Genomic DNA, 25,058 nt, shown 5'->3' with positions numbered 1-25,058 from the left:
TCTGTCTTTATTCCCATAATATTTTTAACTTTATTCACGTAACGTTATAACTTTTCCGCAACCTAATTTTCCAAAAATTACCACTTTACTCGTTGTTTTGTTTTTAATAATATTCAACTTTTTAAATTATGTGGTTTTTTATTAGTATTTTATTTATAAACATTATTTTATTTTATTATATTTATTATTATTATTTTTCCTCATAATATTACGTCATTTTCATAAAATTACGACTTTTTCTTGTTTTATTACAACTTTTTTCTCTTAATATCTGGACTTTATTTTTGTAAGATTAATGCTGATGTTTCTTTTGCTTTCTTGTTAAATTATATTTTTAGAATGTGCCACAGGCCAATGAAAAAAACGGGCCGCATTTGGACACCGCTGGTGGGGCACCGCCCCTAACAGATTCACCAAAGGGTTAACACAACAATTGGGTTCCAATAATAAAGTTATTTCATAGGTAATGTTAACTTTCCATTCCTACTGTTTTAGAATTATAAATATTTTAATATCTAATAATAATAATGTTAATTCTATTGTAATTGTATGTTAATTATTATAATAATAATTGGTATGAAACGACACTATGCAAATATTGTTTGGATTGAAAGACCACCAAGCACTGTAGTCAGTGTGAGACGCTACAAGCTGTCTTTATGATATTATGATCCTGTTCATTGGAATACAAAAAAGCTTTTGTCATGTCAGCATTTTTCGACTCAAAACATTCTTTTGGCACTTCAGGTTCTGGAAAATTGGCTGGATTATTCCCTTCCGCAGAGCCTTTCGCTGATCTCTCCGTTCTTCACCACACGCGACATTGAGTCACCAAAACAAGTCGGCAGGCTGTCAAAGCTGTGACGTTCTTACGAGCTGGCTGGGTTTGCGCTGCGGCTTCTCTGCGGTTGTGCACTCGCTGTCACACTTTCATGTTTCCCCCTTTGCCCTGCCTGACTCTGCACTCCTGCTTTGCCACACACGCAGCGCTGAGTGTGCAGGGAAGGAGCCTAAGTAAATGCAATTCCTTCACTCGCTGTGCAAAACAGCAACATGTGGAATAACAACACAAAAAAGATGAGTCAAGTCAGAGCTTTGAGCAATCATCATTTCGACGCAGAGTTGCATGTGCACGCCACACAACTACGTCTGCTTGTTTGAGGTGACGCGCTGCTGTGTTTTACACCCTAATAAAACAGTAAACATATTTTGTTCAAAAACACGCACCATCACACGAATGGTTGTCCCAGGTGTAAAATCAACATGGGTTACATTTCGCCGCAAGCCTCAACCACCACAGCCGCTCTCCACATGCCTCTGGGATGGAGCTCGCTAACCGCTCAACACGTGTTCTCTAATTCACTTTGTCGTGCTAAGTGCCGTTTGAAGGCGAACCCAAACAAGACCCGCAGTACGGTAATCCCTCGCCACTTCACGCTTCCAATTTCGCGGCTTCAGTCCATCACGGCTTTTCAGAAATGTTCATTAATACATCATGCTGTGTCGTGGTTGATGACGGCTTACAGTATTATTAGTCAAAAAATATGCAAATGTCGCTTTTTTTTCCCTAAATGAAGCATTTTCAAGCGTAGAAATGGCTAAATGAAATAAAATACAAATATAAGGCATTCGGAAGATGCATTCAAATTTGTTGTGATGATACGTAGTATTCTACACTGGTCACTAGGCGTCAGTAATGTTACTGTAATGCTGGGTGAGACACACAAGCACCAGACTTGATAGCCGGAACAAGAGTCTTTTATTGCAGCTTTAATAATCCCTAACGCAAGCTAACATTGTAGCCTTAACCCAAGCCAAGCTAAAACTCAACTCAACACCCGACGTCAATTCCTGCCTACGCCACTGGGACACATTTACAGCAAAATACACAAGTATGAGTTATGTCTTAAATGGCTTATTTTCTCTCATTATATCAACTGTATTGGGTAATACGGGTGTAAAGATGACTATTTCATGTTTAGAGGGCTCTAATAATGCTAAAAAAAATGGATTTAGAGGGTCGTCAACAGGTTATCTATGCTCTAACTACCAAAATATTCCATTTATAAATAAAGAATCCTACTTGGCAGAAATGTATTTATCAAGGGTCAGGCCTGGAAACAACAACACAACAGCAATAAATGAGGGGTTACTGTAACTCAGTTTTTGTTGTTAATCCTTTCCATAAGGTCAGTCGAAAATGTAAACGTACAAAACTTGAGACACTTTTTCCCATAGGAAGTAATGTAAATCCAATTCATCTGTTCCAGAATAAAAAAAGATGCATATTTAAGCACGTTCTGAAATGTTAATTAATACATCATGCTGTTCCGTGGTTGATGACGGCTTATTATTAATAATAATTTCACGCATTTTTTCCTTAAATGAAGCATTTACAGGCATAAGAATGTCTAAATGTAATAAAATACAGATATAAGGCATTCAGAAGATGCATTCAAATTTGTTGTGATGATATGTAGTATTCTACACTGGTCACTAGGTGTCAGTAATGTTACACTGATGAGACAATAGCCACTGCAGGAAGTACTGTACAGAACAGAAAGTAATCATAAAGATAAAAAATGGTTTGATTGTATATAGCGCCTTTTTACAAGGTACCCAAAGCGCTTCACACTGAAGTGAACCCATGATTCATTCACTCCTCAGTCACACTCCGGCGATAGTAATCTACCTCTGGGGTACAGACTGACGGCTAACGGCCTCTTCGACCACCACCAAACATTCATTCGCATTCACGCACCAGTGTGGGCAGCACTTGGGGCAAGGTGGGTGAAGTGTCTTGCCCGGGGATACAACAACAGTGACTGGGTGGAGGGAGCAAGGATAGCACCGCCAACTTTCCAGTTTCTGCTCTACCTCCTGAGCCACTGCCGCTAGTAAAAAAAGAACAACAAGAAGGCGTTCTCCCAATACCAACATGTGTTTCTATATCATGCCTTATAAATAGGGGTGCACAATAATTATCGTCCAATATGAGGAATTATGACATCATGCAATGATAACATTAAAAAACAGCTCAGATAATCAATAACATTTTTTTAAAAAGTTCCAAAGGGTGCTCAGCGTGAGCAAATGAAGCACTCCTGTTCTGTGACGGCCTGTCGTATCTTCCCCTGAGCTGACTTGTAAACAAACCTGGCATCAATTGTATGGGTCGATTGTGTGGGAACGCCACCATCGCTGCCACACCCGCACCCGGAGCCTGGGGCTTGTTTGTATCGCTGCAGTGTTTGAAAAGTGGGCTAAAGGGCTAAAAGCCATCTGTGATTTCATCCTGGAAATGATGGCGCTGGATGACCAGCACTTCACCATCGTTGAAGACTTTGGTCGGCTAGTAAACCACTTGGAGCCGCGCTTTGTACAGGTTGTTGCACAAGTGTGTCATAGGGTGGCCATCTTCCAGCAATTGTGTACATATCCTTGCAACATGGGGCCACACATTATCATGCTGCAGCATGGATGGTGGTGGATGAATGGCACAATGGGCATCAGGATCTCGTCACATCTCTGTGCATTCAAAATGCCATTAATAAAATGCACCTGTGTTCATTGTCCATAGCATACGCCCGCCCATACCACAACCCCACCACCACCACAGACACACAATTACTATTTTTAATATTACAACGCCCTTACAGACACTGGAATGTGGCACATTATTATGCACTGATATCTATATCAACAGTGTGGATCACTTCAGTTGCCATTGTTCACTACTACTACACAAGAAGCTAAATAGCTCGTCAACAAGAGTTGTGGTTGTTCACGCTCAGAAAAACACTGCCTTTGGGTAGAGAACTGCAAGTCATGAGCTCAGCCTGACTTTAAATCTCATGAAAGTTTCAAATATTTTTCAAAAAAGGAACTAATTACATTTATGACAGAGTAATTCCCTTTCTCATTCAATTAAAAAAAGTCAAGTGGTAGACCATAAAAATGTCACCCACCCTGAGCTGGAGGGGTCCCATTGGCTGTCCGTCAAGACATGGGACCATCCTCGGCCCAAATGAAGGTTGTTACTGGTGCCGAGTGCAGCCCAATAACCATCAGACACCATCTGCAAGAGAAGACTTAAGAAGAAAAACGGTCTTCTAAGGCCTCGCCCCCTTCTACACCACAAAATTGGCGGTTTGGAATTTAATCTTGATGGTCCTGATGGCGTCCAACATTACTGGCATGACAAGGAGATCCCACCTGAGATGTTTTCCACACGGCACAGTGGAGGGGGACCATCATGATCCTTCAATGGGTTGTGCAGGGGCGTCAAACGGCAACTGGCTATGTGGAGATGCCGCAGGGGTCATCCCTCATGACAAGGCCCACGCCTGTGTGGTAATGACTGGCTTTTTCAAAGGATAACGCTGCACTTCACAATGACCGCCTGACAAAGGACTTCTTCCAGAGGAATAAGCTCACTCTTTTGGACCATCCTACATGGTCCCCTGATCTAAATCCATTGGAGAACATTTGGGGATGGATGGCAAGGGACGTTTACAAAAATGGACATCAGTTCCAGACAGTGGATGCCCTCCGTGAAGCCATCTTCACCACCTGGAGCAACATTCCCACTAGCCTCCTGGAAACACTGGCATCAAGCATGCCCAAACCCATTTTTCAGCTGATTAACAAGAATGGCACAGCTACTCATTACACACTCCTTTTTTTTTAAACTTATATTTAAGGGGCGGTTTTGAGCTGTGGTCTTAAACTTTTGATCAGCTGATGAACAGCCTATTTCACTTTAATGCTTCTTTGCAATACATTGCTTACTCAAAAATGTTTTTTGTCTCCCTCCCATTTCTTCTTTTTGCATTTTGAAGATCTGCTGAGGACCTCCTTAAGATCCCAAGTTCCAGGACCAGCTGAACTATGAAAAAAGTGTGACTTATAGTCCGGAAAGTACAGTACTCTCTGCAATTAAGTGAGTAAACACCCCCTATGAGAAGAAATACAGTATAAATAATGTTTGCACTGACAACAGAGTCATATTAATGTTATTAACCTTAATACCGTATACTCTCTTCCATCCTACAACACACCCACAACACCGCTCCTCCTGGTCGAGGCAGAAGGCTGCAATCTTCCAGCTCGAAGGAGTTGTTGAATCTCTCAAGTGGAGTTTTATACCCTCCTAAAAGTGCAGGACGTCAGCACCTACTATTCATTGCTGAGGAGGAGCCAAAAACATCACCGTGCAAGCGAGCAAGCAAACAGTTTAGAAACGGCACAAGCTTGCAACACATCTGGCGTCCACGCATGCTTTGGCTGATGATGACTGTCATCCAGATGGATGAAACACTTCACCTTCTGGAGCTCTGAAGTCATTAACACGTAATTATCGAATACCAACACATCTCAGCTCAGGGATGCACGCGTCTGCACGGGGCCAAGTGCAACAACAGCATACTGATGATATTTGGGAGATAAGGAGCCCTTCAGGCCAAATACTTTGAACCATGTCAACATTTCTGCTGCTGTCAGTGATGGAGGATTCCAATCAGCAACTACTTTTTTTTTTTAATTTGCTTTGGCTGGAAGTCAGTTTTCTACTATGTTGCAATGTTTAGAGATCTCGTTTTGTGATTCCAGGACATTGTTTTTGGTTAATGTACACTCCTGCCACAACCCAATGAGATCCAACACGATAATAATGCTCACTTTTGATTGACACTGCCAATCAGCAACACCTTACCTCTGCAGACGCTGTGTTCATCCGCAGTGAACCCGGGGGCACAGTGGATCGTCAGTGGAGAGTGCCTGCGCTGGCTGTCCGGAAACACCCGCGGGGGCTGAGGTTGGTTCGGCGGGACGGCCGGCACTGGAGGGGCGGGGTCTTGTGCAGGCATCTCCTCGCCCTCCTGACTGGTGAAGATGACGGCGCTCTTGGGGAGGCACAGGTAGCCCCCGAAGTGGTTGATGCACTGCATGCCTCCTTTGCAGGCGTCATCCAGAAGGGCACATTCGTCTATGTCTGAAACAAAAAACGAGAGGAAAAAAATGCCAATTTGTGCAACTGTGGGAAATCAGACTGTGGAGTACAGTACAGTAGTATACAGAAGAATAATATACACCGTCCCTCAGTGTAGAAAGAATAAATAACTAGTTGTAAAATTATGAAAGATGGATGCATAGATTTATTGCAAGACACTGCTAGCTAGTTGCCATGGTTACTCAACAAGAGATAGATAGATAAATAGCTAAAGCGATACAGATACTGTTAACTAGCTAGCTACAGAGAGACTACAAGTCCCAGAATACATTGCTGTCTCCTATCTGTTGCTGGGGCTTCTGTCGGTAGATTCCCTTGTTGGCTCTTTTAAGCCGATTTTATGAGCGAATTTATGACAAAAATCGGCAGTGTAGCGTTTAGATTCGTAACAAGCGTGATGATGTATATTTATTGAATAAAACAGCGTCTGACAAAAACGCAAGCTAGTTCAAAGATAGGCGTTTATTAGCTTAGTTTAGCGTCAACTGCCCGTATGTGCCGCAACCAGGAAGTATGGTGGCTTTTGAGGGACAAAACACACATTGACAGCAACTATTAATACCACTCATGACCTAGTGCGTTTTTATAAAGGGAAGTATTTTAATGATATTGTACTTTACCTTTGCACTGCTCCCTCACAGTGTCATACTCATAACCCTCAGTGCACTGTGGAAAAAAAGCACAATTCACATGAACCACTCAAATTAAAAATAGCCAGGCGATATAAATATATATAAATTGAAAGGTTTGCATACATACTGAGTAAGAAATGGGCTCATGAGCCTCCTGGGGGAGGACGTGGGAGAAAAGCGCAAGAAGGAGTCCCACGCAGATCCACAGCATGTTGGCTTGGAAGAAAGGAAGAATATAGAGGATCTGAACTCCAATGTGGCAACAAGTTTTAATAGCACTTTTATTCCATCATTGATAGCATTGCTTAACGAGTCCCGACATCTCCTGTAATGTCATGTTGATGCTGGCGCTGCTCCAAGCCAATGGGCCACTTCCACGCACAACAAGAAAAAGGGATTAGTGCGTCAAATACGCGCAGAAAGACGCCCGAGGGAGATAAAAGTTGCCAACAAAGCAAAACGTTGGTATGCTCAAATATTCACATACATTAAAAAAAAAAAAACAAACCCGGAAAAGTCGTTGTTGAAGTAGAGGATTCTGCATGGACTCAGTTCGTTGCTTTTTTTAGATGAAGGCATATTGTGATGGTGGTGACGTACCTGTAATTACCTGTGGAGGGTCAACAAGTCCCACGGAGGATGTGTTTAGGAGACGAGGCAGTGGTGGATGGCGTGACAAGGCTGAGAGAGTGGAGCAGCATTGGACATGAACGTGGATGACATGCTGGGGGCGGACGTGTACCACGCAGGTTGTCTCTCACTCACCGGCCTGCAGCCAAGCAAAGTCCCCACAGTGTAGGCTACCTTTGGCGACCTCTATCGGCCAATGGTGATATTGCACACTAGTTTTTCTTTGCTTTGGTTTATATACAGTATATTATTTTATTATTTATTTGGCCTCAAAACACCATTAGTTCAAAATATGAAACGAATCTGATATGTTTTCAATTAAATTAAAAAGAGCACTAATTAAATAAATAAAATATATATATAATCTCATATATATAATCTCAAGTAAAATTAATCATTGTTTTCACTTGAGGTCTTCAAAAATAGCGAAAAACAAATAAAAATAGGCAGGTGTAATAAATAAAATAAAAATAAAAAATGCAATAGTATCTAAATAATTGATATACATTATACCTAAATATATGTACTTAAAAAACCTAAAAGTAAAATGTATATAAATATTGTAAAAGTAAAAATACATAAACATAATACATAACATAACATAACACTTGGCTAAATACACTTTAGCCAAGTGTATTTAATTATTCACAAAATAAACTTGAATAAAAGCAAATCTAACTGTTTTTGTGAAAATACCTAAATGATTCACTTAATAAACTTAAATCATTCTAAAAATAGTTTTGGATTAAAAAAATGCATTAGTGTCTAAAAATTGACCTAAACAATTGATATAAAATAGCCCTAAATAAAGTATATTTACTTAAAAAACGTAACATTTAAGCGTATTTAAACATTGCATTTTTTTAGGTCCTCAAAAATGGTCAAAATACATAAAAATAAAGACACCAAGTGTATTTAATTATTCACAGAATGAGGTCAAATAAAATAAATTTTTAAAAAGTTCACTTCAATACATCTAAAAATAAAGTTGAGTCATACAAAAATTGATACAAATTATATACTATATTATATAATATATATTATATATTTTAATACATTTTAAAAACAGACCTAGCATATCCATTTTTTTTTAATAAAAAGAGTATTTACTTTCATGTACTAAATAAATAAACAAATAATAAAGCTAGTTATGTGGTGTGGGGGTGTGGGTGGGTTTCCATGAGGCCCTATACCGCTTGTCCTTGTTTGCGTCACAGGTGAGCTGGAACCTATTCCGGGATATGACCTTTTAAAAAAGCTCCATCATCTTGAAGGCTTGCTGTCCCCAGAGAGACATGGATTAGTGTCCGCCAGGCAGGTCGTCCGTCGGCTGCTTGTGATCGGTTTAGGCGTGTTTACGAACATCCAGCATCTGCTGCGGATGAAGAAGCGGCAAACGATTCTAGCCCTCGTTGCCTGTCTGAGACATCCTACACCAGGGGTGCCGATCGAGAGCTACTGGTCGATCGCAAAGGTAGTGTGGGCCGATCGTGTAAACGTCGCTTTGTAGATCAGTCAGCTGACATAAAGCTCCCCTCCTGATTCGCTGTTGCTCCCCCTTCGGCAAATAATAAGTGGTGAACAGACGCCTCAAACTACACACAGAGATACAACTTTCATATTCATTATTCTGATTAGGGATAAACTAAGTGAGCGGTAAGATGCCTATATCTATAACAAATGTTATCCGTTCGCTTGTAGCAGCTAGTTATGGAGAAAAAAAGTCAGTTGTTTGATGGCTTTGCTTGGTGTCCCAAACTCCACTATAGAAAAGCATGTTTTCTACACTTCCCTTTCTTAAACTATTATTTCATGACGAATTGGAAAGTGCGCCCATTGCTGAAACCTTTTTAATATGTTGCCTTGACTTCGGCTGCATTGTCTTTTGCATAATCATTTTCATTTCTTGGATATCTGTAATGTTTCATAGCAAATGCTAACTGGACATAATACATGAACCGTGTGTCTAATGAACGCTACGCAGCTATTTGGACTGACACATTACCGCCACTCAGGTTATGTACACAACTATTGAGGAATTATGTGTAATTAACGAGGGAAACTCATTTATGTAATTCCGTTAACATTTTACGCATGCCAAGCTACGCCTCTCTGATGACTTGTATAACTTTATTCTGACCTGAAAACATCGACACCGTACATGTACAGTATGTCCAACTCACAAACACGTCTATAGTCCTATGAGGAATGACACTTCCTCATTGTCACGAGATGACCCAAAGTCAGAACGTTATTATGCACGGATGTGTGGTCTAAGGAAACAGAAAGACAAAGAAAAACAACAAGTGGATATTTTTATCACTCACTAGTGTAACTCTTACATCGGAAGTGCAATTTGATGCATTTAAGCGTGCGCGGAAATCACAGACAACACATCTACACTCGAAACATGTGAATTCAACGTAAATTACTGTCTTTGAACGCAACTCTACGTATCAGGGCCACGTAAAAAACATTCCGAGAATAAAGTCGTACATTTACGACAATAAAGTTCTAAACTTACGAGAAAAAAACTGTAAATTTACGAGACAAAAGTTGTGAATTTCAGAGAAAAAAAGTCGTAATATCACGAGAATAAAGTCATACATTTACGAGAATGAAGTCGTAATATTCCGCCTCACACGTGTCAGAGTGAAAATAAAGCATAGCTCTTCAGGAAGGAAGGAAACTTTCCTCTTGCTTCAGGCAAGCTTTTGTTTATAACGTGGCAGCAAAAAACTGAGCAGCTGAGCACAAGCAAATGAGCACTTCCACCTTCCTAACCCCGCCCCCTCCACATGCCCAAGGCCAAAGGTCACATCATTCAATGCCTGTTACATAAAGTTACAGGTTTTTTCTCGTAAATGTATGACTTTATTCTTGAAATGTCAGATTATTCCAACACTCCATCCTAACAGGCATTGCCTGAGACAGCTATTAAAGGGGGGGGACGTACACGACAGGTCAAAAGTTTTAGAACACTCCAATTTCTCCGGAGGAAAAACCTACATTTTAAGTGTTAAGATGGTCTGTCTCTCTTCCATTGTTAATTCCCGTTTTTTCTTGCCATTTTTCCACTGTTTGTATGCAGACAGAGGAGGTGGTAAGTTCTCCAGAACTTGGAGCACCTGTAGGAATGAGTTGCACCAACTGCCAAGGCTTGATCAACCTCCACTTCTGCAGAACAGCTTTGAATTGTTCACCCATTATTATTTTTCAGTTTTGGGTAACCTTACTTTTTTTTTTTTTTAATTCTGGCACTTCACCACTTACCTTTATACCATTTCAAGCTGTTCATTGGACTCGAACCACTTGAATTTCAATAAATAACTGGAAAAATTGGGGTGGTCTAGAACTTTTGACCGGGAGTGGATGTGACCTTTTGCCTTGGACAAAGGCAATATGACCACTTTTTTTCTGTAAAAAAAAAAAAAATCTCTAAAAAGTTGACTTTTTTCTCGTACTTTATTCTCGAAATCTCCGATTTTTTTTTTTGCCACTGTGGCTCTAATACTCCGTCGTAATTAAAGAGACTAGCGTTAGGCTAATAGGTTTTCAGACACGTGTGCTATCTGTTAACTGGAGTTAAATTTTCGGTTCATTTGGAGGTGTTCATACATACAAATATATATACATTTGTGTCCCGTCATTTATGTTTGTTCATGAAATACAGTAAAAATGGGCATATTTAAATTTCACACATTGTTGCAAATGCTGATTAATCACAATTAATTAATTTGAAAACTGTGATTAATTTGATTTAAAATAATCATCTGACAGCCCTAGTAATTAGCTTTACCACCATATTGAATTGAATTGTGAATTACTGAATCCATCCATCCATTTTCTCGCGGGGGTACGCTGGAGCCTATCCCAGCTGACTTTGGGCGGCAGGCGGGGTACACCCTGGACTGGTTGCCAGCCAATGGTAGGGCACATATACAGTAGACAAACAACCGTTCACACAATTTTAGAGTATGTTATATATTTTATAGCAAAAGATAATCATGTGGACTTGTGACTTGCATGCCGATATACATGTAAATACTCATATTTGTGAATACAGTAAATATATTACACATATATTTATAAATATATTTTCTATGTTTGTAGTAGGAGGTAGATTTTTGAAACTTGGTCATTTTAAAAGCCGCGCGCAGGCTGCAGAAGTGTGTGCACCGCTGGCCTACACGGTGCAGCTGACAGAAAGCGGTAGAAAAGAAAGCCAGAGAAGAATGCAAAAGGGTGGAGTCTGCACTACAAAGTTTATTTCTAGTTGCCAAAAGCACAGATGAGGACAGACACGACAGCGCTTGGAACATTGGTCCAAAACTGTGTGAGACGACCTGGAATGAGCCATGTAGCCAGAATATAAAGTCTGCTATTACCTGGTTGAGCTTCAAGGTGCGCGGCTGCCTCTTGTAGTTGTACGACGCTTCTTTCGATGCTGAAGGCAATGCATCAGGTACTGTTGGCTTTAGGACAGCGGGCCAATCAGTTCCTGATGCAGTATCACCCGCATCACACAGTCCTTCCCGCTCCCGCTCATTATTACGCTCCTGTAATAAGACAATAACTACTGTGGGCTGGCTCCATTCTGCGTGGACACAATAGCCAGTCGTGTACAGTACACATCACTGTAAGTCAAGATGGCAGCACAAGCATCTGGAACGTGAGTTCATGCAAATCCCCCCAAAAAGAGGCCTGCATTATGAGAGAGTCGGGTGTGCTTCAAAAGACGTGGAGAAGGAGGAGCGAGAGAGCAGACAGGGCGGCTGTCCGTGAAAGGCCCTTGTGTAATTGCACTGACATCTTCATTGAGAGCGCTCCATCTCTTTTCCCGCGCGCCTCCCCCTCCGAAAAAAAAAGGGCGTCGCTGATGCCGGTCGATGAGGCGACCGCGTTTAGCATAATCCCAGAGGCCATTGTGAGAGGAGCAAGTGAACGACTCACAGTTGCCAGCTGAGATTTCACCAAAACACGGCAGAATGGATGTGGAAAGGGATGAGACAGGGGAGGGGAAGGGGAAAAAACAAGACAAGAAGTGCTGGAGGATGAGGTAGAAGGGAAAGACATTCTGGGGGGGGTCAATACATGCTAAACTGTCTGAACAAAACATCTTACCTTTGTGTTATAAATAACAAAGCACATGAGTGTAATAGCTCATAATATATCTCATTCATAAGTAATAGGGGTGTTGCGAGACGCGAGATTGGGTCTACGAAAACAAGACGAGACGAGATTTGAACGTTACTTCTAAGAAAATTACAATGAAAAAATATAAAAAATATGACAATATATTGGAATCTATTAATATAATTTCTACTCTTGTGCACTCTGTGTGTATGCCAGCGGTCCCGCCTCCCACCACCAACAGAAAGAGACTGTGTGAGTGACAAAAGGGCACACTCCGTTCATGCCGTTGTTCTATGGAACAAACGCGTCAAGGTGCTGAAAGCAATGCACAGAGTGAATATGTAAAATATTAGCAGGATTTCACAGTAAAATACTGTCATCAAAAGCCAAGGTAAAACTGCAACAAATAATTGTAAAATTGCACGGTACCCTTGCATTTCACAGTATTTAACTGTTACTTCACAGTAAAGTAATGTAATCAAAAATCTGCTGTACTTTCACAGAAATAAGTGTAAAAATCAAGCACATAATTGTACAGCAGGTGGCGGTATGACATTAAAGTGACAGGGAACAATGAAAAGAAGGAGAAGCTGTTCCGGAGCGCCACGGCTCATCATAGACATATGGGTGCTCATGAGCTCCCTCTGGTGGCCCGGCGCCCGGCAGCCATTGGCCGATGAACTTCTCTGCTTGACGCAATGGATTGTGGGTAGCTTTGATTTCTTACTTTAAATTTGTATTGGTACTTGTCTTGTATATTCAAAAGATACCTTTTGATTGTTAGTTGCTGTGTGATAAGTTTGGAAGATGAAACCGCGAGTCAAACTGCTATATTGAGTAATGAGCCATTTCCAAAGGCTTGATAAGCTTGTTGTGACTTTTTCAGCTTATGATTGGCTTCCGCCAAAGAAAGGGCTACTGTTTCTTCACTGACTTGTGGGCAGTACAGTGTCTAAAGGACTAGTAATAGTTCTTAAGTATAGGAGATGTCACAAGATTGGAAAAAAGTCCGAAATTAGCAGCACCACTGTATAAGCCGCAAGGTCGTTTATACACTGAAATTGATGGTAACTAGCTGTGAAATGACAGTACATGACTGTAGAGATATTTCACTTAATTGTAAAGTTACTGCAAAAGTCATGCAATTATTAGCTAATAATTTTAAAAAATTTTACTGCCTGTTTGGAGGCGAGAGACGAGGAAAACAGACACGAATGCACACGGCAATATATTAAGGCAGGCAAAATGATCAAGTTCACTTTCATTGATTTTGTGATTATTTAATTAATTTATAATCGTTTCAGGCCTAGTGATTTCTGAACAAAAAATCTTGTCATGTTTTACTTACGCGAGATCTTGTGACACCCCTAGTAATTAATTAATTTATTATTATTATTATTATTATTATTAATAATAATTTATTATTTTTACAAAATGCCAAGGGCCATTAAAAAAAAAAGATCTGCGTGCAGAAAATGGCTCCCGGCCTGAACTTTGGACACCACTGATCCAATATATACAGTAATATATATAATACAGTACAAAATTTGTCTTGGAATCTTTTATAGGGCACCAACAAAGAGGAGAATAAGCTTATATTTTTTGCACACACACAAAAAAAATCTGTAATACTCAGAGTATAAAATTACATTTTCTAAAATTTGGGATATTTATAGAATAAAGTCATATTTTTTCAAGAAAATTTATTTTTTAAATAATAACGACAATACAAAATATTTTAATATATATTCTAATATTTTAAAATAGGATTTTTTTATTTGTTTTGTCATATTCTTTTCAATATTTTTTTTGTAATATTCAGAGAATAAAATCATGTCTTTCTGTCTAGAAGAAATTTGCTTTTTTAAAATATTTATTAAAATTTTATATATATGTAACGTTATAAATAACAGAATTTTTTTTATTTCAAGAACAAAGTATTTTTTTCTAAAATAAAATGTTTTTAGTAAAATTTAATGATCAGTTATATTTTTTCTTTTTTATAATATTTAGAGAACAAAGTCTGTTTTTAGTATTATTTAATGAAAAAGTCATTATTTCTATTTTTTTTTTTCTTTGAATATTTATTACTCCTCTACTCTCTTTTGTGGTTGTCTTGGAGAAATCACATATGTTTGTTATTGGGTTTGCAGTGTGCAGCGACGAAACAGTGTGGTGCAGTGCATTTCTCCACTATAAACTATGTAGTTTCATATAAGCCTGTATTTTGACGTGGAACACTCAAGTCTGCTGAGGTGAAGCTAAGCAAGGTGTCCTACTGCGAGATGAATTATGATACCACGATGAGACAAACTGCAGAATCTCTCCAGGTGATTGTGAGAATTAAAAAGCACCTTCACAGTTGCCTGCAGAGATTACTCAGTCAGCCCCCCTTCAATGGCCTACGCAACCCAGTCAATTGGCAGCAGATGGTTAGCGCTGATCGGAATAACGACCAGGCTATGACCTGGACACCCCCGGCCCCCGCCCCTCTTCACTTCTGGTTCCTAAAGGTCCTTTGTTACCATGGTGACCAGGCCGAGGCACGTGCCCCGCCATTGTTGAGCTGTATCCTCCAGGGTTGAGCCGCACACGCCCGGTGAGGGGTCAGATGTCAGCGTGGCCTTGCTCTCTCTTTGAGGTCACCCCCTCAACCTTTTGACCCCCTCACACACTGAAAGAAATGGAGAGAAGAGGGAATGATGGCAGCAAAGAACATTTAGTCAACATTTTGCGTGGTAATACAGGTGAGTTAAGCAGGTGAGTTGCGTAGCGTACACTTGCTGCAGTATGTCTCCCTCTTGTGGTCCACTACAAGATGACCCAAAGCAAGCACAAAAACTAAAGCTGCACAATATCTTTTTTTTTTTCATACCGATACCGATAACTTTGTGCTGCACAAGACCGATATGGTACGTTTTTTATAGCTACTTTTTTAAAAATTTGGATTTAACTGTAGTTTGTGCACACCTGGAGGCAAGAAGGACTCGAACAAAGTTGGACTAGACCAACTGTACCTGTTGATTTGTCCTAATCAAATATCATGATATTACTACTACCACATCACTACTATCAGAAGAACCAGAGTATAGAGCGGACGCAGCCACCTGCTGTGGCCCAGCAAGGTGTACTGTATTAGGGCACACGCCCCGAGCAGCCGGTGTGCTGTTACGGAAGTCAGGAGAACGGGAATATAGAGCGGGAGGAGCCACGTGGAATGGCCAGCAAGGTGCACTGTATTAGAGCGCATGCTCCGAGCAGCCGTTGGGTGTGAAGCCACGTAGGTCTCTACCAAAACCTCTTGCACTTTTCAGACGCCACGGCACTGCCGTTTCAGGTGGCTGGTAAAGTTTTATGTGTGCTCGATGTCTTTTTTTTTTTCCTCACCGCGGAGCATTTGGTACAACTAGCATGGGAAAGTGAATGTTGTTTTCCTCGGAAAGTGAATGTTGTTTTACAAGTGAGGTCAGGGGAAGTTGTGACAGGCCGTTGACATTCCAGGCAGGGGAAAAAGGGAGCGCTTGATTTGCACACCCACACAGTACGCCTCATTTGAGTGTTTTTTTTAAATTATTGGTCAGAGCTATTCTTAATGTTATCGGATTTATCGGTATGATGTCATAATTACCTCATAAAACCAGTTAAAGAGGTTATGTTTTCACATTTTTTCTATTTTTTTCTATTCTAGTCATGAAAAAACTGCCCACGACGGGTGGTGAACACATCAGTGCCAGTCATAAGTTTCAAGACAGCTTCTCATGCTGTTGAATGGTCAGGTGTCTCCAAACTTCACAACGCACATGCTTTTGATAACAAGATTCGGTTTCCGTCAAAAATGTTCACCAAAATTGTGCCTCCTTTTTCGTACAACACCGCACGTGACTAATTAGTCCCTTTGCCCTGCAACGGTATCGTTGTGCCCGAACAAAACATCCTAGGCATTACTGATTCACCAGCCTTGCATTTTTTTATTGAGTGTAGTGTGACTGCTAAATAATCCGCCATGGGGCCAAGATGACTGCTCGTGAACACATCCTTATTTTCACGGTTACTTACAGTACCAGTCATAAGTTTAAAGACACTTCCTCATGCTACTGAATGACCAAGTGTCTCTAAACCTTTGATATGAACTATATGCGCACCCTTTAAATAATAATAATAATAATAATAATAATAATAATAATAATAATAATAATAATACATAATTTTCAAGTGCCTTTCAAGGACACTTTACAACAAACAACACAACACAATAACAAAAAACAACACAAGCTATATCAATCATCGCTGTACAGTAATTCCTCGTGACTTCATGCCTAATCAAATTTCGCGGCTTCACTCTACTACAATTTTTCAAAAATAGATGAATGAATCATGCAGTTTTGTGGTTGAATACGGACAATTATTGGAACATTTACAGATTAAATGATATTAAAATCAAGGCTAAAAATGAAGTCAAATACAAATATAAGGCATTCAAAAGACGCAGTCAAAGACGTCGCGATGACATGTAGTATTCTACACTGGTCACTAGGTGTCAGTAATGCTACACTGATGAGACAATAGCCACCGCAGGAAGTACTGTACAGAACAGGAAGTAAAAAAAAAGAACAAGGAACTCTCCCAATGCTAACATTGTGTGAGTCTTATTTTCTCTTATGTCTACTACATTGGGCAATAAGAGTGTAAAGGTGACTATAGGGGTGTCATTTCATGTCTAGAGGGCTCTAATAATGTTAAAACCCGTATTTAGAAGGTTGTGAACAGGTTTTCTGTGTCTTATATGACTTATTTTCTCTTATTCTATCTACTATATGGGGCAATAGGAGTGTAAAGTTGACTATAGGGGTGTTATTTCATGTCCAGAGAGCTCTAATAATTTAAAAAGTGTATTTCAAAGGCTGTAAACATGTTTGCTATGCTCAAACTACGAAAATATTCCATTTATAAATAAAGAATCCTACTTAGCAGAAACTCACTCATCACAGTCTGGTCTGGAACCAATTATCCGCAATAAACGAGGGATTACTGTATCGTGATACTGTCCATAATAGTTGGGGGAAAAAGTTGGGGTAACATCCCATCGATTCCCAGCCGCTATCTGCGGGGGCCGCAGTGCATTTCAGGATATTTGGGGGGTCATTGGGTTGCAAAAATGTTGCTCAGACGTCGACAAAAGGAAAAATCTTAAGTTTATTAAACGGAACAGGCTGACAGTCCCGACTTTGTTAGGCGCTAAATGAAAAGAGTGGTTTTGACAGGCCTAACCTCTTAAGCTTCGGGTCCCACTGCGTTCGGCACAGCCAGAGCTAAATGCCATCTGTCCCAAAATCATGAACTCCCCCTTCGTCGCCCCCCCCTCCCACTTCCCTTCCCAAACCCCCCCACCTGTCTCTTCACACAGTTTAGCATAGAAATCATGTAAAACTGGAATCAAAAAAGTGGAGCACAAGTGGTTTACAACACCAGAATGGCCTTCTGAGTTGTGCAAACAAAGCGTTATAAGGACGCACAGATGGTACAAACAATAATATAAAAAAAACTCTCACTCTCTCTAAAAAGTTGGTAAATGTAAAGTTTACTCTGCACTTTTACTAGTGCAAATTTTATGATGATTGCGTTGCTGCTGCTGCCCACTTCTCGCCCGTGTGCCATCCAAGCTTAGCTACACTTCACTTCCACTGAATATTGATTCAGCGGCCACAAAAGTGGAACCATTTTGTTCATTTTTTGGAAAGACGTGCCTGAAAAGTCAGATAAAACTTACAGTTCGAGTGTGAAACTTCAGCTCACCAAAGGATTCACTCTTTGGAAGTCGCCACACCGGGGTACCAGTGAGGGCAAAGAGGGAAAAGTGCGATGATAACCATAGAACAGACATTTTTACAGAGCAAATGTAAATACACTTAGAATGTACTGCATAACACATTTTAAATACAGCAATACCTATAAACACCTTCCTGTTTGCTCTCGGGTATCCCTCTGTCAAATGTGAGTAGTTTTACTTTATTTATCTACTTATTTATCTACTTATTTATCATTGTATTATTAAGATGTATTATTTTGTTATGATCATGATTATTTTATTTAATATTTTGCTATCTTTTAATTATCAAATTAATTTATTATTATTTATTATTTTATAATTTTTTAAAATTATTATTCTGATTATTGTATTATTTAATACATTTTTTGTGCTAAAATGAGCCGTCTGTGTATTGCTGAAATTCATTTATTGAATGTGTTTACTGTTTTTAGTGTTTCTTGTCATACATCGCCAGTGCAGCACTTTGGTCAACTATGAAAATTAGAAGTTTGACTTGACTTATTTTAGTTTTTTAACTTCTCTTTAGACTACAGGAATGTTGAAATGTTACTTTGAACATTGGCTGTGTAGTTTTACGGCGGCGAGACTTTCAATCGATTATGTAATTTATTATGTAACAAAATGGTTTTAAAAATAGACCAACGTGGAAGTCAACAACTTCAGTGTGAAACTTGAGAGCGTTCACTCCAATCCATTAAATTGTTGTTAAAGGCAAAATGGACTGCACTACTTGGCTGCAACCAGCAGAGGTGCTGTTGATTGAGTCCCGACTAGCTCTTGGCCTGAAGAACAACAATAAGAAATATCTTTAATTTCTTATACAATCAAACCTCGGTTTTCGTACGCCCTAGTTTTCATATTAAAAAACGCTCCAATGAGGCGAGATTACCCATGAAGCGCTCCTTTTTTCTCCTGCCTGTGAAGTTAACAGTCTACCGTAACTTCCCCTGAGCTCTCTTGTAAACACACACTTTCCGAGGAAGACATTTTGCCTGCTAGTTGTACGAAATGCTCCGCGATGAGGAGAAAACAATCCCATTGAGCACACAAAAAAACCTTAGCAGCCACCTGAAACGCCAGCGACGCGGCATTTGAAAGTGCAAAAGGTTTTCCAGAGACCTCCGTGGCATCACACCGGCTGCTCGGAGCGTGTGTCCGAATACAGTGTACCTTGCTGGGACACGCCAGGTGGCTCCTCCAGCTCTATACTCCAGTTCTCCTGACCTCCGTAGTGGCACACTGGCTGCTCAAAGCATGTGTCCGAATATAGTGCACTTCGCTGGGCCACAGCGGGTGGCTCCCTCCGCTCTATACTCTGGTTCTCCTGATAGTAGTGATGTGGTAGTAGTAGTCATGATATTATAATCAACAGGTACACTTGGTCAAATCCTAATTTGTTCCAGTCCTTCTTACCTCCAGGTGCGCACAAACTACAGTTAAATCTAAATAATAAAAGTAGATTTGAAAAAGTTATGGGATACCTGTACCATATCGGACTTGTCGGTTATCGATATCGGTATTGGTTTGAAAAAAAAGATATCGTGCATCTTTAATAATAACTTGTACTCGAACATTTTGCTGACTCAAGTGCCCAAACAAAGCGCCTTAAGCGTTGACTGGCCGTCCGTGAGTCCGCTTTTTATTGAGTGCGACTGCTAATCAACAACGCCATGGGGGTCAAAAAAAGTTATGAGTGGCAGCAATTTGACAAAGAAGTGAGCAACACGATTGAATTCCATTTCAGGATGTACAAGAAGTCCGCATCAAGTTCCATCCAGTCGTTATTTATAATTATTTTGCATTGTTTTTTGCATGTAAAATAGTACTCGCTAAAAAATGTATTTTTTGTTCATATTTTTGTGTGTCTGGAACGGATTAATTGGATTTACACGTTTGCAAATGGGGGAAAAAAATGACCTGTTTTGGTAACTTTCGGTAAAACTCTAATATACTTAAACATATACTTAAAAAATGCGTCTGACTATAAGAAACTGAAGATGTATTCAATAAGAAGACCAAATGAAGCCACTCGAGCTATTAGAACAGTAACAATTATGTTATGTATATTAAAACGATTATGTCTATGTGTAAAAATAAAACCCACTTTACTAATATAAAGATTAACATTTTAATCGTGATTAATCACCATTTGCAGCTATGTCTGGAATATGCCAATTTTCAATCCATTTTATGAACAGAAAGATAATTGGCAGGAGAGGATTATTCATGCATTCATTCATTCATTCATTCATTCACATGATATAATCATCATAATTAATCATACAATAAATGAAAATGAACTCAATAATTATGCCGACCTCAATATATATCACGATATATATAATATATATCAATATATATATATATAAGTCCCAAAGGAGACTGTACTTCCTGAGAAGACTGAGGAAATTTGGCATGTCCACCACAATCCTGAGTTGCTTCTACAGATGCACTATCGAAAGTGTCCTTACCGCCTCCATCACTGTTTGGTACGGTAACTGTACAACACGTGATAGGAAGGCACTCCAGCGGGTGATCAAGACCTCACAGAACATTGTTGGGGCAGCCCTCCCCTCACTGCAAGACATTTATAAATCTAGAGTCCTACGAAGAACACACAACCTCATCAAGGACAGCACACATCCACAACACTCATTATTCACACTCCTACCGTCAGGCAGACGCTACAGGAGTTTGAAGTCCAGGACCACAAGGCTGGCAAACAGCTTTTACCCACAGGCCATCAGGCTCCTCAACGAAGCACTCGCACACGCCGCACGCAACACACGCACACACTCATAGCACTTTATTTATTTATTTAGTTATTTGTATTATTTACTTGTATTAATGTCTCTTCTGTTGTTGTTGCTTAATTTATTGGTATTTATGTTTATGTGTTTATGTTTCTTATGTTCTTATTCTTTCATTTGTTTTCTTTCTTTTCTTGGGAGAATGAACAGAATAAGATTTTCATTGCATGGTATAACTGCTGTTTTACTATGCACATGACAATAAAACTCTCTTGAATCTTGAATATTGCCATGTGCATGCGTGTCTGTTTTCCTCATCTCTCGCGTCCAAACAGGCAGGAAGAGGGTTCACTCTGTGCATTGGGTTCTGCACCTTGGCGCGTTTGTTCCATAGAACAACGGCATGAATGGAGTGAGCCCTTTTGTCAGTCATACAGTCTCTTTGGAGGCTGGGCCGCTAGCATACACACAGTGCACCAGAGTGTAACGTAGTAGGAATTAAATTAGCAGATATCCAATATATTGTCATGTATTTTCTATATTTTTACATTGTACTTTCATTAAAAGCAATGTTAAAATCTTGCCTGGTCTCGTTCTCGTAGACTCAGTCTCGTGCATCGTCTCGTCTCGTGAACGGAACCCCTAATATTTAACGTGATGTGTCTTCATCAACTGCTCCAAATCAACTGAAAATGTACGTCACGCTAAGACATGTTACACACCATCATTTCATGTGCCTTCTGAAAGAGGCTATAGGCTGGAGCTACAGGTTTTTAGAGCAGTATTGTCATTTTCAAACACAGTACAGTAAAAGCGCCTTCTACACAATTAAATCGGGCCATCTTGTGTGGAAAGTAAAAGATTCCGTGAGTGAACTTTGGTGGTAGTTGTTACTCGCTGACGCCCAGCGGTCTCCTACGAACTGCTTTGGTTGTGTTGATGTTCAGAGTTCTCCGTGTCTGTGAGTGCACCTCGAGGGAGGAAGGGTTGCTCCGAGGAGAACAGAGAGACGTGTTTGCGAGTCATACTGTGTTGGAATTCAGTGCTGCTGTTGATGTGTTAAGGCAATAATCTGTGAGGCTGCTAAACGTACCTTATACTGTACCATAAATAATAAAATAAATAAATAAATAAATAAATATATGTGAAACACTATATTAAAATAAAATATATTTTGAAAAGTTTTGAAAAATTATAAATTATTTTAAAAATAAAATATTAAAACGGACCGGCTCGTGTTCCAACAAATATTCGCAGACCGGGGAGGGAGGGGTGGGTCGTACATTGTAGCGATGTAATCGATCTTATTTATTCTGTATTGTGTAAAACTAAGACAGGACCAACCTCAAATTAACTTATTCAATACCAAAGACATAGTTCTACATTTTTATAAAGCCCGATCCCAACAACATATTCATACGTCTTTTAGGTTTTTTTGCGCGAGAGGCAAAAAGAGGTGATGACGCAACTCTCCACTAATGCATTTCACTTCAGAGCAATTTTAAGCCATAAAAACGGACACAAGGTGGCAGAACTGCATTTGATAAGAGCTCAGCAGGGGATCATGGAAATGAAAGAATCACACATCACATGACCGCAAGGAGGAAATGAGAGAGAGCGGAGGAGTGTAGCGTGCAGAAGGGTACACGTTGTAGGAAAATTTAACGCATGCACACGCGCGCACACGCATGCACACACACGGTTCAGTTCCAAATGTGAAAATTCTAAATAGTTCATGGTTTTATATTTGTAAAGTAGTTATTTTGATGTAATACACAACCCCTTTTTGTGTTGTTTATGTTGTGGTATAGTTGTTAAGATATTTGAGCTGTCACTAAAGCAAAACATATTTGTGTCAAAGTGAAAGTTATGCTTGCTATGTGAGTGTGAAAGTTATGCAAAACGCTGGTTTTCTCCCTCTAATCTTTTTTTCGGTTGGTTCCATGTTTACATACTGTAGACCAGGGGTGTCCAAACTTTTTCCAGCGAGGGCCACATACTGAAAAATGAAAGGACGCAAGGGCCACTTTGATATTTTGTAAACCAACACATGGAGATGTGCTAAGAAGATATACGTAGCTCAAGAAAAAACTGCATTTCACCTTTGTAATAGAGGTGAAATGATACTAAAAATGACGTTTTTTCTATAATAATACAAGTTTATTCTTGTAAAATTGCAACTTTTGCTCTTCATTCGATGATGACTTTTTTCTTAATATTTTGACTTTATTCCCATAAAATTACAGCTGTTTTTTCCATTTCTGGTGGGGTTTTTTTAATTTTCCAACTATTTCATTTCAGCTTTCCTTTTGTAAATTTTCCTCTGGTAATTAAATTAAAATCTTTTTCAAAAAAGAATGTATTTTTTCTTTATTTCAACATAGTTACTAAAATGATATTTTTCCTCACTTTGCAAGTTTATTCTCACTTTTTGCACAAGAGAAAACAATTTTTTTCTCTTAATATTTTGACTTTACTCTGGTCAAATTTCTGATGTTTTCCATTTCTGCTGTTGATTTTTTTTAATATAATTTTCTTCTCCTGATATTTTCACTTTATTCTCATGTTATAAATTTTCCCCCAAACTAACTTCATGCTCCTAAAATGACATTTTTCCTCATACTATTACTTTTTTCTTGTGAAATTATGGCTTTTTTCCTTGGTAGATTACAACTCTTCTCTTAATATTTTGACTATTGATTGATTTTCCCATTTCTGCTACTTTTTTTTTTAAGTTTCCTTGTTAAATAACATTTTTAGACTGTGTTGCGGGCCGATAAAAAAAAGAGTCGCTGGCCGTAAATGGCCCCCGGGTCGCACCTTGGACACCCCTGCTGTAGACCATAGAACACAATATTCTGTGCGCCTTGAAAGATCAGTCAAAATCGTCTAAAATGGCCGGAACTGAAGGGGTTGTCTTTTGAAAAATGGCACTAAATGAATACAGACCCACCATCCACCAGTGCCAGTTTTTGTTTTTGTTATTTTGTGCTAGCAGTGCAGTGTGCTAGCATGATTTAACTTCAGGTTATGAACATAAGAAATATAGCACACATTGGCACTCAATAACGTCATCACACCTTACCTTTATGCACATAGTATCAGCATTTGGGACAAAATATGAGGGGAAAGAAAAAGAAATATCTGTGCAGTGTGGGACAACGCTAGCACACGCACAACGGTGCGTTCGAGGACCGTCAATCAAAGTGGGACTAGGCGCCGCTCGCAACAAACAACAAAAACATGCAAAAACTTTGGGATTTCTAACTGTATATTATTTTTGGAATAAAACAATGGCCCATATTTCCAAGACTGATATGCATTGACATAAAATTCAATGTAGTAGCGGACCGGTGTTTGGGGACCCCTGCTGTAACCCATTCACATCATTGTCTCCTTCAGTATTTTGGAAAGTTCATTTACGCTTTAGTGACCTGGGCGTACAGGGCTGAAACAATGCAATCATGATATCATCATATGAACTCCATTCAAGAGCGGTGTCCGTACCGTTAGCTGTCATGTGACGTTAAGAGCAAAAAGTGACCCTGGGTGCCCTGTAGGCAATGTGTGTGCTTTTAGCACTTCATTAAGGCCTCCGCTGCTTATTGTCCGCAACTTATTGTCTTGCCCGGACAAAAAGACTGACGCATTGTATCAGCTGGAGGTAGATTTATCAAAGCGGGGCCATACAATAGACAGGCCAGCCCAAATTATGAAACAGGTCTGTAAGGGCCCTCCTGGGGAGCCATATTGTACTGTTTGTTGACGGTCCAGTTGTCGGGACTTGCGGGGTGACATTCAGATGGAAAGCGCACAGCAGAATTCATGTGAGAACATTCTAGACAGTCGATATCGCAATCCACACGCACGATACGCCACAGCCAGCCCCTGACTGAGCGCCGAGCGTGCAGGCCCCGGCCCCGAGTGGTGTGGGGTCGCGTTTTCACCGGGCCCTGCTGTGAGTCTCTGCGAGGTGCACGCTGGCTAAAAACAATTGGGATCTCCGTGAACTGATGTGACATTTGTATTGGCCTCGGATTTTACCGTTAGGAGTCCTGCCGCAGGAGTGAAAG

The 25,058-nt window shown here is 39.8% G+C and overlaps 2 protein-coding genes across 4 annotated transcripts in view; both read right to left on the bottom strand.

Annotated features, from left to right (window-relative positions):
• Positions 1 to 7,398, bottom strand: part of efemp1 (EGF containing fibulin extracellular matrix protein 1) — a 44,334-nt gene extending 36,936 nt beyond the window's left edge. Inside the window, exons 1-4 of one of the 3 annotated variants that reach the window (XM_054798523.1) lie at positions 7,243 to 7,398; positions 6,770 to 6,858; positions 6,631 to 6,676; positions 5,714 to 5,992 (exon numbers count right to left, since the gene is read on the bottom strand). In XM_054798523.1, the coding sequence (XP_054654498.1) occupies positions 5,714 to 5,992; positions 6,631 to 6,676; positions 6,770 to 6,853 (409 nt within the window). In that variant the 5' untranslated portion in view covers positions 6,854 to 6,858; positions 7,243 to 7,398. The remainder of the gene's footprint in view (positions 1 to 5,713; positions 5,993 to 6,630; positions 6,677 to 6,769; positions 6,859 to 7,242) is intronic. The other 2 variants (XM_054798521.1, XM_054798522.1) reach the window with 2 other exon arrangements.
• Positions 7,399 to 8,150: 752 nt separating this feature from the next.
• LOC129193827 (uncharacterized) overlaps positions 8,151 to 25,058 on the bottom strand; it is a 41,184-nt gene continuing 24,276 nt past the window's right edge. Inside the window, exon 5 of the mRNA XM_054798525.1 lies at positions 8,151 to 15,082. Within this exon, the coding sequence (XP_054654500.1) occupies positions 15,051 to 15,082 (32 nt within the window). The 3' untranslated portion in view covers positions 8,151 to 15,050. The remainder of the gene's footprint in view (positions 15,083 to 25,058) is intronic.

Source organism: Dunckerocampus dactyliophorus, chromosome 14 (genome assembly GCF_027744805.1).
Source record: "Dunckerocampus dactyliophorus isolate RoL2022-P2 chromosome 14, RoL_Ddac_1.1, whole genome shotgun sequence".
Taxonomy (NCBI): Eukaryota; Metazoa; Chordata; class Actinopteri; order Syngnathiformes; family Syngnathidae; genus Dunckerocampus; species Dunckerocampus dactyliophorus.
This window is presented reverse-complemented; position numbering and strand designations above follow the sequence as displayed.